This window comes from Taudactylus pleione, unplaced genomic scaffold (genome assembly GCF_031769625.1).
Source record: "Taudactylus pleione unplaced genomic scaffold, aTauple2 ptg000400l, whole genome shotgun sequence".
Taxonomy (NCBI): Eukaryota; Metazoa; Chordata; class Amphibia; order Anura; family Myobatrachidae; genus Taudactylus; species Taudactylus pleione.
In genome coordinates this window covers 990,597-1,008,515 of record NW_028284802.1, presented here as the reverse complement: position 1 = coordinate 1,008,515, position 17,919 = coordinate 990,597, and the positions used below count along the sequence as shown (strand labels likewise).

General features: G+C 51.0%; 1 protein-coding gene across 1 annotated transcript; it reads right to left on the bottom strand.

Annotated features, from left to right (window-relative positions):
- Positions 1–1,328: 1,328 nt before the first annotated feature.
- SLC39A7 (solute carrier family 39 member 7) lies at positions 1,329–14,718 on the bottom strand. The gene is made up of 8 exons (XM_088446605.1): positions 14,609–14,718; positions 13,692–14,155; positions 13,128–13,296; positions 12,985–13,050; positions 11,690–11,812; positions 4,879–5,016; positions 4,605–4,801; positions 1,329–2,481 (listed from the first exon to the last, which is right to left on the bottom strand). The coding sequence occupies exons 2-8, from the start codon at positions 14,148–14,150 to the stop codon at positions 2,230–2,232; spliced, it is 1,404 nt and encodes a 467-aa protein (XP_088302731.1). The 5' UTR covers positions 14,151–14,155; positions 14,609–14,718; the 3' UTR covers positions 1,329–2,229.
- Positions 14,719–17,919: the final 3,201 nt, after the last annotated feature.

Genomic DNA, 17,919 nt, shown 5'->3' with positions numbered 1-17,919 from the left:
CCCCTTCGTATAATACAGACTTACCATTAGGACCTATGTAAGCTTACCTTCAGTTAGAAGACTATATCGGGTAAGTATATTCATTTTTCTTTTCAATCTAAGATTTATTGTCTTAGAGGGCATGTAATACACCATGTTTGCTCGTTACTGTACTTTTATGGCTCATGTGTTGTATCACTGTCTGTTTAGTTATATTGTACAGAATTTCATTATCCATGTAATAAAGGCGGTGTGAGCTGGCGTTATATTCACAATTTATACGCAGTACACGCCTGTTTATATAATACTTTATGAAGTTTTTTATGTTTGCGCTGTAGATGGAGATGCCATGACGGATGGCTTTGTAAAATGTACAAAGTGTTATTTTGGCAACTGTAGCTTTTAAATTCAGGTAGTACGTAGCACCATCACGGGTATTATTACCCATTATACTGGCATATAGTATCTGTACATTGTCAGCTTGCTGTGTACACTGCCAATTTCTTCTACAGGGACCAGATGGAGAAGTTCCCTATAGCAACCAATCAGATCCTAGCTATTTTATATAGAATGTACTTGATAAATGACAACTAGAAGCCGATTGGTTGCTATGGGGAACTTCTCAATTTGTCTTTAAACAGTTTGATGAATCTTCTTTACATTTTCTGCCCTATGTCTGATCACAACGTAGGCAACACCGTAGGTCACTGAGCGCACCGTGGGCAACACCGTAGGTCACTGAGCGCACCGTGGGCAACACCGTAGGTCACTGAGCGCACCGTGGGCAACACCGTAGGTCACTGAGGGCACCGTGGGCAACACCGTAGGTCACTGAGGGCACCGTGGGCAACACCGTAGGTCACTGAGGGCAACACCGTAGGTCACTGAGGGCACCGTGTGCAACACCGTAGGCCACTGAGCGCACAGTGTGCAACACCGTAGGTCACTGAGCGCACAGTGTGCAACACCGTAGGTCACTGAGCGCACAGTGTGCAACACCGTAGGTCACTGAGCGCACCGAATGCAACACCGTAGGTCATTGAACACACCGTATGCAGCACAGGAAGCATCACACCTGGATTATTTTAGAACAGATTTTCAAAGTGTAAATTTAAGGCCACATACATAAAATCATGAGTTAATATGCAGGACATTATGCCCGGGTAGCAGCAGGTAAAAAGCCAAAAGTCAGCCACTAACATTGGAGCCTTGTGGCATTGGCCAAGCTCAGAGACAAATACAATGTAATACTTGCCTAAAATTAATAACAAAAACTATTGTCTCTATAACATTACGTAATAACACAACAATGACCTTCCGAAGTGCGGTTCAAAAATTTAGACCAGAAATAGATTTTCATTCTTTTATTTCACTGTTTTATTCCAGTTACTTAAAAAAAAAAAAGTCTCCATAAAACTGAAATAAAAGATTCCAGCTGCCCACAGAAAGCATTTGTATACAGAGAGAGCCATAGCATATAGCAGGCAAGTGTGTACTTCACCACCTGCCAGCCAGAGGGCGCCGTCTCCATATGACATCAAGCATAAAACGGGCAACACGGAACCCCTTTATTTCAGACAAGTTGCCATCTACACACAGTACGGGTTGTAACAAGACAGTTTCCTCTGCTGTATAGACTCCTGATATCTAATTAAACATGTACATAGATTAGACAGAATCTCCCATCACCCCTATTTCTTCTCTCGTTCTCTATAGCCCACCTAGGATGCATAAAATGTGCTACACCTGTTTCTAATTGCTATAAAGTGAAAACATACTAAGGACTCCGGAATAACTTTTTCCTCTGATGAAGTGGCCGGGGCCTCTCACCTAACTCTGTTCCCGATAAAATATCTACGCATAAAAAAAACGCTAATTCATGGAATGGAGAACTGTGCAGAAGTGAGAACGGCTCTGGACCATGGCGTGGAATGAGCGAGACCGCCCAGTGCCGACGGTGAGTGGTGCCGACGGTGAGCGTTCGGCATCTCATGATTAGGTTACGGTTTGGTCCAGAAGAAGTAAATTCAGCATAAGGATAAAAATGGAGTGTTGTGGACTATGACATCACATTATAACATCACCGCTTGTCCAAAGGGAGATAAGGCCATGATGTCACCGCTGTCCCATGGCGTCACTACGACACAGGAATACCACCAGCATCCAGCAGTGGCACAGTAGTGTACGTATACACTAACCGAAGGTCGTATCTCGCCACAGGCCCCTTTGCTTGATGACGTCACAGACTGTCTACTCAAACTGCGCAATGAGGACCATCATGGCAACTCCTAGCAGCAGCCCGAATGTCTCCAGGACAGACTGAGCGGGACGAGAGTCTTTAAGTAGCTCAGGGATGACAGAGACCGTGGCGATGTAGATGAAGCCACCGGCAGTAAACGGGAGAATCCACAACGTGGCCGCTTCGCCGATTCCTTCCGCCAGGAGAGAGCAGGCGGTGCCCGCAAGAGCCCCCAGTGCTGTGCTAAGCTGTAGCATCATTGCCTGTAACGGAGAGAATGAGCCATTAGCGTCACCAAAGTGTATCAGCACCAAGGATTCTAATGAGCGTTATGTATGTGTAATACCACTTACTTCATATAACACAATGTCACAAGACAATTGGGGCTGTACATGGTGGAATATTAAATGTGTTCAGAATATAAGATTTTAGGGGCGATGTATCAAACCTTTGCGAGAGATAAATCGGAGACGTTGCCCATAGAGTCCAATCAGCTTCTTGTCATTTATGAAACGGCAGTTAGAAGCCGATTTGTTGCTATGGGCAACGACTCCACTTTCTCTCGAAGTTTGATACATCACCCCCTTTGAAATGATTATGAAAATCTCCATCAAAAATATCCCTTTCATCTTATTAAACTCCACAGAAAAATACAAATATTCAGCTTTGGAGGCGTGTTATCCGTGAATGACGCTGCCACCAAGCTGCATCATAAGCCAGGTATGACAATGTCAGCACCTGCATCACAGGCTTTTTAGTTATTTTAAAACCACCCACAAGTCAAAGAGAACAAATGTGTTGTGGCTGCTCTGCCGAGGGCTCGTTCCCCCACATCTGGGGGCTTTTTGCCAGATAACAGATCTCCCCGGGATTATTCTGCCTGCCCTTTGGGGCTCCTTCACCAACTAAATACATTTATTCAATATGTAGCTTCAGCTGCTGCTGCCAGTGCCCTGAAAACAACCCAACCGCCCCTCACCCTTCTTTACTTCAGCTTCTTTACTTCATACCAGGACCCCTAGACCTCATACGTTAGCCGTCCAGTGATTTGGTCACCTGGATCCACTCTGTACAGTATCCCTCCCCAATTTATTCCCCCTCAGCATTACAGGTCGCAACCTCGTTCTCCTCATTCTCCATTTCAGCTTTCCACCAACATTGAATAATAGATCCTATACTCTCGGGGGTATGCAGTCGGGAAGCCGGCGGACCTTATCCTGACAGCCGGCTTCCCGACTGTCATATCCCGGCAAGGGTCTAAAGACAGGCGTCGATATGCCGACGCCTGTCATTAGACATACGCCGGGAGCCCGACGCCCGGCATCCCGATCGAAGGGACGCCGGGCGCTGAGCACAGATAGCCGCGGGGGTTAGGTCTAGGGTTCCTGGGGGGGACTTAGGGTTAGGGACCCCCCCAGGAGGTTAGGGTTAGGCACCCCCCAGGGGACTTAGGTTTAGGCGGTGGGGAAGGGGGAGGGGGTTAGGTTTAGGCACTTAGAGGGGGATTAGGGTTAGGCACTGGGGGAGAAGGTTAGGGTTAGGCACCCCTAAGGGAGGGTTAGGGTGGTAGAAATAGGTTAGTATATACTTACCTTTGATGATCATGATTTCCTCCTCTGCCGGGATGCCGTTGTCGGGATTCCAACCGCCGGGTATGGGTCCGGCGGTAAATCATACCTGATTCCACTCTCGGGCTACTGGCTCATCACGCCAATAGTCATCACAGCGCTGGTCATGGATTGTACTGGATTATTAAGATATTGTGGGGTCTATTTACTAAGCAGTGTTAGGAGAAGTGAAGAGTGAAAAGTGATAAGGTGCCAGCCAATCAGCTCCCAACTGTCATTTTTCAAACACAGCCTGTGAGATGACAGTTAGGAGCTGATTGGCTGGCACCTTATCACTTTTCACTTCTCCTGACACTGCTTAGTAAATAGACCCCTGTGTTGTCTGTGACCCGTGTACACTTATGTAGGATTACTGGATCTATGGGTTAGAATTCCTCAGATGGGCAATGGTCAGTAACATTCCTCTAGGTTTATTTTTAATAGTTTTCCAAAGCAAAGTTGGTGGATTTGCGATTTTACATTACTTTCAGTAACCCTGTCACAAAGTATAGGACCCAGATCCCTTATTCTGATGGTCACGATGCACAAGCCTCGAGCTTCTCCCGGCATATAAAGGCCAGCTCACCACATGTAACGGCTAGAACCTGCAATCAGTGCAACGACCAGTGATTATCTACCAACAACTAGGCGGATCTTTGGCTTCACACAGCAAGCTCAATTATCCAAGTAAAACAAACAAAAAAATAAATAAAATATACACATTTATATATAAATAAAACAAGCAATGGTAAAGCTATCAGAGGCCCATGGTCACACACCTTCCTCTTGGTGCAGCCGCTTTGCACCAGTATAGCGAAGTCTCCGATCTCGTGGGGCACCTCGTGCAGGAGAATGGTGATCGTGGTGACAATGCCGACACTGCTGCTGACCAGGAAAGAGGCTCCAATGGCTAAACCGTCCGTGAAGTTATGGGTGAAGTCGGCAGCGAGGTTCAGGTACCCGGAGACGGTCATGTCTGTGTGGGGCAGAGAGGGAATAGTTCAAGGATGGAAACTTGCAGTGTGCGATAGTCCCGAATATTCGCTATGTGACCTGATCGGGGCGACTCCTTTTTCCCCTTCGTGCTGGTCTGCGCAGCGTTATCGTCTTTCTTCCTCTGTCTCAGTTCCCCTTTCCCCTCGGCTTTGTCTTCTTTGTCCTTTGAAGCAGCTGCTGGGCTTTCTGTGGCTGCTGCGAGAGTACAGATGAGAAAGGTGGAAAGTCTTTTCCGGTCTATTCCTCCCAGCTCCCCACATCAGGCACGTGCCCGACCCCATGATGGGGCCGATTCCGCGCTGGACGCAATGCCGATGGCGGATGTAGTGCGGTGATTTTTTTTTGCTACTGCGCATGTGTCCCGAATGTCACCGTGCAGAGTCGCAATTATTATTTCGGGGCACACGCAGGAAGAAATGTATACAAATGTAGCGGGCGATGGCAGGGAGCGGGCGGCAAATGCACGCAAAAATGGTCCATTCACTGGGCATGGTATTGGCGTGTCAGTGAAAGCGGCTGCGTACACAGACGCACACGTAGGAGACCATTCGCGGACGGAGAAACCGCACTTTCCATAGGGGAGGTGCAAGTTTCCATGGTGCGACCAACGGCGTCTAAGGTCGTATCAATCGGTATTACTACGGGCACGGGCGCAGGAAAGTGGGCGTCCGAGTCCTTGCCCATTCGGCCGCATGGATGTACACAAGGGAAGGCGTTTGTAGAGGCATTTGCATTAAGTCGCAGACGGGCAACCACCAAACAGATGCAGCTGCGAGCGCTTCTGCGCCAGACTCGTAATCAGGCCCCATATGACAAAGAGAAAATATGAGATATGGTAAGAACTTACCCTTGTTATCTCTATTTCTACGAAGTCCATAGGGTTCCACAGGATACCTTGGGGTATAGGTGTGACGTCAGTCGCAGGGCACCAAAGAGTTAAGCTTTCAGCCTCCCAGGATGCACTAGGTCCCCCTCCTATACCCCGCCCCCGGGCCAAGGCACCTCAGTTAGTTACCAAGCCATAGGCCGGAGGAGGAGAAGGAAGAGAGAGAACAAAGATCTGGACACATACAAGAATCACATTCTCACCAGAGGGAGACGGAAAACCGGTGACCAGAGCAAAGCCCATCTGCAGCACAGGTGCGACAGGGCGGGAGTCCTGTGGAACCCTATGGACTTCGTAGAAATAGAGATAACAAGGGTAAGTTCTTACCATATCTCATATTTTCTACTTCAGGGTCCATAGGGTATCCACAGGATACCTTGGGGATGTCCCAAAGCAGTATCCTTTAAGGGTGGGGACGCTCCTGTGCAGAAAGGAGAATCCGCCGCCCGAAGGAAGCATCCTGAGAGGCGAAGGTGTCAAACCTGTAATACCTCACGAAGGTATGGACAGAAGACCACGTAGCAGCCTTGCAGATCTGAACTGCCGAGGCACCACGTCGAGCTGCCCACGAAGGACCCACAGACCTAGTGGAATGAGCCTTCAGAGAAGGAGGGACCGGTAGGCCTTCATGAAGATAAGCTTCAGAAATAGCCATACGGATCCAGGCTGCCAAAGTTTGCTTTGAAGCAGGCCAACCCTTTTTACGGAAGCCAAAGAGGACAAACAAAGCGTCCGACTTCCTAAACGAAGAAGTGCGGTCAACATAAGTCCTTAAGGCCCGCACAACATCCAAAGAGGCCTCACCCACGGAAAGACCCGGTGAGTTAAAGGCCGGAACAACTATTTCCTCGTTAATATGAAACTGGGAAACAACTTTGGGAAGAAACTCGGGCCGAGTGCGGAGCACTGCCCTGTTCCCATAAAAAACCAAGAAAGGGGGTCTACAAGAAAGAGCCCCTAACTCAGAAACACGTCTGGCCGAAGCAATGGCCAGAAGGAAAACAGTCTTAGCTGTTAGCCATTTAAGATCCACTGAGCCCAGTGGTTCAAACGGCGGTCCTTGGAGAGCCCTCAGGACCACAGCCAAATCCCAAGGCGCCACAGGTGGAACAAAGGGCGGCTGAATGCGGAGAACACCCTGCATAAAGGTGCGCACATCCGGGATTGTAGCAATCCTACGGTGAAACCAGACAGATAGGGCCGAAACCTGTACCTTCAAAGAAGCAAGGCGAAGCCCATGATCTAGTCCCGCTTGCAGGAAGGCGAGAATCCGAGACAGACGAAACTCCCGCGGTGCATAACCTCTCGGTCGACACCACTGGAAGAACGTATGCCACACGCGATGGTATATCCTCGCGGAAGACGGTTTCCGAGCTCGCAACATGGTACGCACCACAGAGCTGGAAAACCCCCGGGACCTCAGCATGGCCGTCTCAACAGCCACGCCGTCAAAGACAGCCGAGTCAGGTCCGGGTGAAGGCAAGGACCCTGAGACAGAAGGTCCGGTCGTAGCGGCAACCGCAGAGGAATGTCCACGGACAGACCCTGAAGGTCTGAGAACCAGTGCCGTCTGGGCCACGCGGGAGCTATCAACAGGAGCGTCCCTCCTTCCTGTTTGAATTTCCGGATTAACCGTGGAAGAAGGGAGACCGGAGGGAACAGGTATGCGAACCGGAACGTCCACCGGACGGACAGAGCATCCACCAGAGACGCCCCTTCGTCTCTTGTGCGAGACCCGTACACCGGCAACTTGTTGTTGTGCCGGGACGCCATGAGGTCGATTTCTGGAAGACCCCACCTGTCCACCAGTAGTTGAAAAACGTCCGGGTGCAGGGACCATTCCCCCGGATGAACGTCCTGGCGACTTAGAAAGTCCGCCTCCCAATTGAGCACTCCTGGGATGAAGACCGCTGATATGGCCGGAAGATTGCGCTCCGCCCAAACCAGGATCCGAGAGACCTCTACGAGAGCCGCCCGACTGCGAGTTCCTCCTTGCCTGTTTATGTAGGCCACGGTGGTAGCGTTGTCCGACTGGACCTGCACCGGGCGACCCTGGAGAAACCGCTGTGCCTGCTGGAGAGCATTGAAGACCGCACGGAGTTCCAAGATATTTATTGGAAGCTCTGCTTCTGTCGGCGTCCACCTGCCCTGGAACAAGTGTGGACCCGAAACTGCTCCCCAGCCCCGAAGACTGGCGTCCGTTGTCAACAGGACCCAATTTGGAACCCAGAACGGACGTCCCTTGTTGAGGTGGGTCGTCTGTAACCACCACGTAAGGGACAGGCGAACCTCCTGGGTGAGCACAATCGTCTGGAACTTCAGAGACTGAGTCAGCCCGTTCCACTTGGACAGGATCAGGTGCTGCAGAGGTCTGGAGTGAAACTGGGCGTATTCCACCATGTCGAACACCGACACCATGGAGCCCAGTAACCTCATCGCCGAGTGTAAGGACACCCGGCGGCTGTGCAGACAACTGCGCACCCTTGACTGTAAAGCAGAGATCTTGTCCTCCGTCACGAAGATCCTTTGCTGTCCCGAGTCCAATAAGGCTCCAAGATGCAGAATCCTCCGAGACGGGATTAGAGTGGACTTCTGCCAGTTGATTAGCCAGCCGTGCCGTTGCAGCAGTGCAATGGTCAGGTCCAAGTGGCGTAACAGGAGCTCTGGAGATCCTGCCACCAATAACAGGTCGTCCAAATACGGCAACATGCGGACTCCCTGCAGCCGCAGAGAAGCCGCCATGACCGCCATCACCTTGGTGAAAACACGTGGTGCTGTTGCCAGGCCAAAAGGTAACGCCCGAAACTGGAAGTGGTCGCTGCTGATTGCGAACCTGAGGAACTGTTGATGGCGCCAAAGAATAGGGACATGCAGGTAAGCGTCCTGTATGTCCAATGACACCAAGTAGTCCCCAGGTTCCAGCGCCAGAATGATGGACCGTAGGGTCTCCATCCGAAACTTTGGGACCCGCAAAGACTTGTTGAGTGCTTTGAGGTTGAGAATCGGACGATATGACCCATTGGGTTTCTGTACCAAAAATAGATTTGAATAGAAACCCTGGCCCCTCTGGGAGAATGGAACCGCCACTATAACTCCAGCCTGGAGCATAGTGTGCAATACCTTCCGCAGCTCCGTAGCCTTGTTCCGGTCTGATGGGAGACCCGTGGTGAAGAAGCGAGCCGGGGGTCTGTGCCGGAAGGAGAGGGCGTATCCGTGAGAAACCACCTCCAGAACCCAAGTGTCTGTCGTAGTGGTCGACCAACACTGGGCGAACTGTAGCAGGCGGCCTCCCACCCTGGGATCCCCCAAAGGGAGGCCCGGACCGTCAGGCCGCAGGCTTGTCATCTGGCTTGGGGGCCGGACGTCTGGTACTCCATGCCTGCTTCCGGGGCTTGACCGATTTCTTAGGGCCAGCTTGTCGAGGAAACGACTGTGGTTTGGGCCTGCCCTGGGCCCTAGATGACCGAAAGGACGATGGTCCCGAACCAGAAGGAGCAGCGGCCGACGGGAGACAGGCAGATTTGGCTGCCGCCAGCGTGGCCACAATCTTATCCAGATCCGGACCGAAGAGAACTTCTCCGGTAAACGGCAACGCTTCCAGACCTTTCTTGGAATCTGCGTCCGCCTTCCAGGATCGCAGCCACAAGGTGCGACGAGCAGCTACCGCTGCTGAAGAAATTCTAGACACCAGAGTACTAATGTATAGAGCCGCCTCGTTGATGTAGGTGGCCGAATCACGGAGATTGCCAATCAACTCCGCCTGATCGGCCGGACAGTCGGATTCAAAAGAAGCCTCTAATGAATCCGCCCAGCGCTCCATCGCTCTGGCAACCCAGCAAATGGCCATAGCCGGCCGTGCTGCCCCCCCTGCAAGGGAATAAGCGGACTTCAGGCAGATTTCTACCTTGCGGTCCGTAGCATCCTTAAGGGAGGACATGGATGGCATCGGCAATGTGGCACTACGGACAAGACGGGTCACGTGAGAATCCACCTGTGGAGGGGATTCCCACTTCGCAAAATAATTATCCGCGAACGGATAAGCCACCGCCAGGCGTCTCTGCGGCTGGTATCTTTTGCCAGGTTGTTTCCACGCCTCCTCTAAATGGTCCACCAACTGACCCGAAAGAGGAAAGACTGTGGCATCGCCCTTCACATCTTTGAAAAAGGCATACTTAGATTTAGCCGCTGGGGGAACTTCGTCCTCAATCACCAAGGCTGTGCGGACCGCCCGAATAAGTCCAGGAATATATACTTTGGACTTAGCATCAGCGTCCTTAGTATGGAGAGGTTCCTGATCGTAAGGATCTAGAATCTCCCCATCATCAGACGTCCCTTCGTCATCCTCATAAGGAGCGGACAGAGACGCCACCGGCCTTTTATGAGACCGCATCACAGACTCCCCTTGCAACACATCCGACAAGTGCTGTACAGAACTCGTCAGGGAGTTAACCCACGCTGGCTCCTGAGAACCCGGGAGCGGGGAAATAGGGAGACTGTGGGGTACCACCAATTGTCGTGGGAACCCCTGCATGGGTGACGACACCACAGACTGCTGGGACAAACCCATCGGAGTAAACGCGGGCTGCGGAGCTAACTGGCCCACTAAAGCTGTTAACGCCTGAGCGAAACAAGCCCAGGGCGGCTCCTGTACCGGTGCTGTAACCGTAATAGGCCGCGCCATGGACAAACACTGCCGGCAAAGGCCCTCCGCGCTACCCTCCCCCTCCGCTAACGGTACTTTGCACGTGGTACACTGTAGCCGGAGGGGAAAATCACTTTCAGACATGATGGCACCACGTATGTGACCTCTCTCACCAATTAAGTATTAAATAGGCGAGAGACCACCCTGCAGCACCGCACCGCAAGGGCTTTAGCAGAAAGAACAGGGACAGTAATAAAGCTGACAGTTTAGATGAAGAAAAGATTACAGGCAGCAGCGCTAGCACAGTCACATACAATGCAGAGAAATAACAATTCCTGCACTAACAGCGCTGATCACTCAACTACACAGACACAGGGCCTGGTAGGACACAGCGCTGCATACACAGACCTGACCACAGCGGAGGAGAGGTATGCGGGGGGACCCAGACCACGATGCTTCCGTCCAGCGCTTCCAGCAGCGTTCACCATGCGTTCTGGAGAAGATGGCCGCCGAGGAGCAGAGAGGAGGCTGGCCTGGGGGAGGAGCGCTGCCACAGGACCAGTCGGCAGCATGCAGAGAGGGCTGTGTGCAGCGGGGGAGGCGCCGGCTGTGAGACAGGGAAGGCGCGCTCCCCTGGCATGCATTTAACCCCTGGGACGCCGCAGCGCTACCGCTCTGCTGCGGTCCGCTGTCCCAGGGGGTAGTGGAAGCGCAGGTTGGTCGCCTGGCTCCACGCTGCAGCCAGTCCCCAGGGAGCCCCCTGCCTGGGGACTTAGGACCATGTGATCAGCGGGGACCCACCGCGGGACCCCGCTGCTTACCTCTGTCCCCCTTGAATCCGGCCATGGTCCGGAGCATCTGGGGTCACCGCTAGCTGTGACCCCAGACGCCCACCAGCATCCCCGGATCAGTACCGGCGTTCTGGTACCGGCGGGGTGTAGGGAAGACAGCATGGACGTCAGGACTGACTGTCCATGTTGTACATCCAGTTGTGCAGCCACAGCTGCATGAAGAATAAGCTTCAGGGGCTCTTCTAGCCCCCACTCCAACAGGTGCACCCGACTCCGGCCGGGAACCAAACTAAACTGAGGTGCCTTGGCCCGGGGGCGGGGTATAGGAGGGGGACCTAGTGCATCCTGGGAGGCTGAAAGCTTAACTCTTTGGTGCCCTGCGACTGACGTCACACCTATACCCCAAGGTATCCTGTGGATACCCTATGGACCCTGAAGTAGAAAAGGGGCAATAGATTCCCTAATCCCAGAAGGAACATAAGAGAATGTTCCTAATATAACCCACTCCTCCCATCCCAGCGCAACTAGATCATACCGATAGTCGCTTACCGTGGCTGTGCCCGTGGCCTACTTCTCCCTTTAAGTGACGCACAAACTTCTCAACCACAAGGAAAGCGATGATGCCCGCCAGAACCCACAGGCCAACGGACATCGTGTGCGAGTGGCTGTGATCTGAAAGTGGAATGGGGGAGAGATATGGACAGTTAAAATAAACATCTGAATAAGTTTGACTGTTCCTAACGTTGCAACTCACACCAAGTATCCAGCAGTGTTCTCCCCAGGATCCATTTCACGGGCAACACACCAGGCTTCTTTTTTTTTATTTTTTACATTCCACCCGTCACTATCCTGCTCCAGGGGTCTGGCAGCCAAAACCAGAGTTGTACTGCGCTTACGTTACTGTGCCAGGCTCAGTAACGAAGATCCCTTCCCCGTCTGTAAGAGGCAGGGTCCATTTAGAACAGCTAGATCATTGCAGAGGGGGTAGAGGGAGAGTGCAGGAGTGCACTGTGTCTCAGTGTGTATTGCTGGGCACATTTATATCTGTATCCAGTCAGCAAGTGATTACCCTGCCCCCACCTGACCACATCTTAATGCCTCCTGGCTGTCAAAATTTTCTAGGGCGAACACTGTACAGATATACATAAATGGATGATAACACAGAATAAAAACACAAAATGATGCTTCCAAGACGATCACTTTGCTCAAGAATAACTACCGTTCATTCTAGCACCCTGTCAAAACCCGTGCAGTTCCTCTTTCCTGCCTGGGGTGTCGCTCTCTGCTCGGGTGCTTCTAGCACACTCTGATCGGTATCTCAGCAGTTTGTTGCATCAGCTGAGTCGGCTAGAAGCACCAGAGCAGAGAGCGACACCCCAGGCAGGAAAGAGGAACTGCAACAGGTTTCGAAAGATGGAGGGTGCTAGAATGAACACTATCCCTAATGAAATCAAAAGCATTATTAATGGGCAAGTTGGTCAATGCGGAAAAGAAAATGGCTGCCATCTTCCGATCAACCACATGCGCTCCGCCCGAGTGCCAAACAGTTACAATCACAGTTAGCGTCAGGGGTGCTTGAGGCTAGTTTAGGATTGAGGCCACAGTGAAAGTACAGAAGTGTCCTGTTGTCACTTCTTCAAATAAAAAAAGCAAGATAAATAAGGACCCTTATAGTATTCCTAGTGAACTGAATGTGGAGACAATGCGGGCTTGTCCGCTAGGTGTAGAGGAGTTCATACCTAATTCAGTTGAATGTCAAATCCTCGCCGCCCACTGTCTAGCGCTGCGGAATGTGTGTGTACTATATAAATAACTGGTAATAAATAATAATTGCGATTCCTCACCATGAGAGTGTCCGTGACCGTGTGATTCTGCAGTCCCCTCTGCCTCTTGGTGGTGAGAGTGTGGCTCTAGGGAAAGACACAGGTATGAATGGACAGCATTGCTATGTGACAGCACACAGCTGGAAGGAATGAATATCTCGTACCCAGGGCATGGGGGATAAGGTGTAGAAAGGCATCTCCCAATAACCCCCCTGAAGCAAAGCTCAGCAGCAGTTTGAGCAGGGACTGATGCTGGCTACTGTTGGACTGCACAGGAATCAGGAAGAGGATGAAGAACGGAGCAGCGGAGATCAGGAGCGTGGCGCAGATAGCCTGCAGGGAAAAACAGAGTGTTACAAATCTTATCTGTCCACTGGGAAAGTACACTAGACGTTGAGAAGGCAGCAGGTGTCAGGTATGTCAAATACAATTTATTGCAGATAGGAAGGTGATAGATATCATTATAGGTGGGAAATGAACCATCTGGGAGATTCCACTAGCAATCGTTCAAAAATATTTCTGGGTGCACGGCACTGGAGCAGGCGGAGGGTCAAAGAACAAGCTGCAAGATAGGCATGGTTCTATAATATACACCAGATGGGAGATTAGGAATATGGGCCGAGCAGTCAGGGGAAACACGGAAGCACATTCAAGTAGTTGTAGAACATCAGTGTTACGGTTATTATAGCTGTATATCAGCTTCGTGTAAATAATCAGTGCTCGCTCACATAGGTCCACAGTGTTACAGGCTCCATCTTTTCCTTTGTCCCTGGGGAAGGTGGTGGAGAATCTTGTGTGGCCTCTCTTTTCACGCGCTCCTCTGCATCTCCACGAGACGGTGCGTCGCCAAGCTTCCAACGGTTCTGAAAATCATTAAGATCCTCGTGACTATGTCCATGGTGGCCGTGGCTGTGCCCGTGGTGGAGGTCTTCCTGACTGTGCTCGTGGTGGCTGTGTCCGTGGTGGAGGTCTTCATGACTGTGCCCATGGTGCCCGTGGCTATGTCCGTGATGGAGGTCTTCGTGACTGTGCCCATGTTGACCGTGGCTGTGCCCGTGATGATGTTGGTCTCCGTGGCTGTGACCATGGTGTAGATTCTGTGCAAATGCTGCACTCAAGAAATTTAGCATGACCAGCGTGAATAACATGGCACCTGCCAAACATCTTGTCTGACGAATCCCCTCCATCTCACCTGCAAGATACAATGGTTGTTATAAGCAGTGGATAGGGAACAGACGAAAGGCCCCTATACATCAGTCAATTGATTGCGGCAATCGTGCAATTTGCAATCCATTGTGTATAAAAATCTTTCTCTCTTTCAATCGATTGTGGTAATTCTGGAATCTGCAATCGATTATAAAAATCTTTCCCTTTTTCACACAATCGATTGCAAATTGCACGATTGCTGCAATCACTTGCTGATGTATGGGGGCCTTTAGTGCAGGTCAGACAAGTATCACTGCCCAGTTACTAACTCTCCATACCATCCTCTAAGAAAGTCCTACTGCCAGTCTCCATTACACCCCACTATCAGACTGCAAACTCCCCCATTACACCTCTATCACACTGCCCACTCACACCTCTATCACACTGCCCACTCACACCTCTATTACACTGCCCGGCCGCCCCCCAGGTCCGGTCTCACCTGCACAGTACTCGGAGCCGGCAGAGCAGTGGTTACAGAGACGTGGCAGAGCACGATCCGGGTCACACTCTCGCGATCAGAGAACAGGCGGAAGTGCGTCATCCTCATGCGTTTCACTTGTGCTTTCTTTTCCGTACAACAGGATATTGGTTCCGTACAGAGAGCGCAGCATGTTCTGTCACCTGACCCCCTCTGCAGTCCCCAGGCTGTGATCCGGCTGCAGCCTGCCCAGTGTTGTTAGAGAACTCCAGAGACTCACAGAGGGGGTGTCTGTCATTATCCTGGTAGCTGTAAGACCTCCATGTATTACTGTCATTATCCTGGTAGCTGTTATACCTCCGTGTACCTGACATTATCCTGGTAGCTGTGAGACCTCCGTGTACCTGACATTATCCTGGTAGCTGTGATCCTCCATGTATTACTGTCATTATCCTGGTAGCTGTGATCCTCCATGTATTACTGTCATTATCCTGGTAGCTGTTATACCTCCGTGTACCTGACATTATCCTGGTAACTGAGACCTCCATGTATTACTGTCATTATCCTGGTAGCTGTTATACCTCCGTGTACTTGACATTATCCTGGTAGCTGTGAGACCTCCGTGTACCTGACATTATCCTGGTAGCTGTGATCCTCCATGTATTACTGTCATTATCCTGGTAGCTGTGAGACCTCCATGTATTACTGTCATTATCCTGGTAGCTGTGAGACCTCCATGTATTACTGTAATTATCCTGGTAGCTGTGAGACCTCCGTGTACCTGACATTATCCTGGTAGCTGTGAGACCTCCGTGTATCTGTCATTATCCTGGTAGCTGTGAGACCTCCATGTATCTGTCATTATCCTGGTAGCTGTGAGACCTCCATGTATTACTGTCATTATCCTGGTAGCTGTGAGACCTCCATGTATTACTGTCATTATCCTGGTAGCTGTGAGACCTCCGTGTACCTGACATTATCCTGGTAGCTGTGAGACCTCCGTGTATCTGTCATTATCCTGGTAGCTGTGAGACCTCCATGTATCTGTCATTATCCTGGTAGCTGTGAGACCTCCATGTATCTGTCATTATCCTGGTAGCTGTGAGACCTCCATGTATTACTGTCATTATCCTGGTAGCTGTGAGACCTCCATGTATTACTGTCATTATCCTGGTAGCTGTGAGACCTCCGTGTACCTGACATTATCCTGGTAGCTGTGAGACCTCCGTGTATCTGTCATTATCCTGGTAGCTGTGAGACCTCCGTGTATCTGTCATTATCCTGGTAGCTGTGAGACCTCCATGTATTACTGTCATTATCCTGGTAGCTGTGAGACCTCCATGTATTACTGTAATCCTGGTAGCTGTGAGACCTCCATATACCTGACATTACCCTGGTAGCTGTGAGGCCTCCATGTACCTGACATTATCCTGGTAGCTGTTTGACCTCCATGTACCTGACATTATCCTGGTAGCTGTGAGACCTCCGTGTAACTGACATTATCCTGATAGCTGTGAGAACTCCATGTACCTGACATTATCCTGGTAGCTGTGAGACCTCCGTGTATCTGTCATTATCCTGGTAGCTGTGAGACCTCCTTGTATCTGTCATTATCCTGGTAGCTGTGAGACTTCCGTGTACCTGACATTATCCTGGTAGCTGTGAGACCTCCGTGTACCTGACATTATCCTGGTAGCTGTGAGACCTCCGTGTATCTGTCATTCTCCCGGTAGCTGTTTTTCCCCTACCGCTCCCTTCCCTCCACCAGACCAACAACAGGCCCATATGCTTGTCAGGTTTTGCTCCTCACATAGTGGCCAGTAATTGTAAACTACGGCAGGAGGTATATACTGTAGGGTCTGATTCAGAGGTGTACGCTAACCCAGGTGTTCCCAAACTTTTTTGAACCACGGTGCCCTAGTGTATCAGCATTGTTTTCACAGCACCCATAAGCCAAGTGTGTCATTGAGAAATTCAGAATAAAATGCAGTGAAGTAAATTGTGCTCCCCTGTTCAGTTATGTAGTGGGGACAGGTTTGCGCTTCTGTCTGTCCACATATTTACATTACATTGACCAGAAATAATTTGATTTGGTGCTGGACCACCAACCTGAGGCACCCCTGCAAGTGTCCCAAGGCACCCCAGGGTGCCACGGTGCACAGTTGTGGGAACCACTGCGCTAAACCGATGGTTAGCGCACATCTCCGATGTTTGGAGGACTGCGCATGTGCAGCCCTCCGACTGCGAGCCCGATTGCAGTGTGTCCCAGCCGCAGCCTGATTGACAGGCTGCAGCGTTTGGGAGGCGGAGCGGGGGCGTTCCCGGAAACATGGGGCGTGGGTGCACGCAGACTTCCTGACCTCGCAAGCTGCCAGGACCCGTCCAGTGGAACATCTTCAACAGTCTGCGCCGATGGTGACCCCATGGCTACGACCTGGGTGGCAGCGCTGGTATCACGCAAATGCAGCAAGGAGGTGTATGAAACCTCCTTCTGCATTTGTATTTTAAATGGACGGAATTGACAAGCCGCTTGTGTGCGGCTGTGCCATTCCGTCCATCTCTGAATCCGGCCCATAGCCGCTTGTGTGCGGCTGTGCCATTCCGTCCATCTCTGAATCCGGCCCATAGCCGCTTGTGTGCGGCTGTGCCATTCCGTCCATCTCTGAGTCCGGCCCATAGCCGCTTGTGTGCGGCTGTGCCATTCCGTCCATCTCTGAATCCGGCCCATAGCCGCTTGTGTGCGGCTGTGCCATTCCGTCCATCTCTGAATCCGGCCTATAGCCGCTTGTGTGCGGCTGTGCCATTCCGTCCATCTCTGAATCCGGCCCATAGCCGCTTGTGTGCGGCTGTGCCATTCCGTCAATCTCTGAATCCAGCCCATAGCCGCTTGTGTGCGGCTGTGCCATTCCGTCCATCTCTGAATCCGGCCCATAGCCGCTTGTGTGCGGCTGTGCCATTCCGTCCATCTCTGAATCCGGCCCATAGCCGCTTGTGTGCTGCTGTGCCATTCCGTCCATCTCTGAATCCGGCCCATAGTGAGAACATATTTATTGCTTCCTGATGCTTTCTGATTCAATGTTTATGATTTGACAATAACATACAGTATAAAAAAAAAATGTGTATGAATTAAAATGCGCAAAAAAAGCAGCTAGTATCAAAATAAAGAGGCATCCTTCACCCTCCACCACAATAGTAAAATAAGACCAAAATGACACCCCACCACCAGCGTTGATGTATCTACAATACTTAGAGTAAATGGTGGGTAAATCCAGAATCCTCCAAATTCATGAACAATAGACGGTCAGGTGAGTCTCACACACAGCATATTCCGC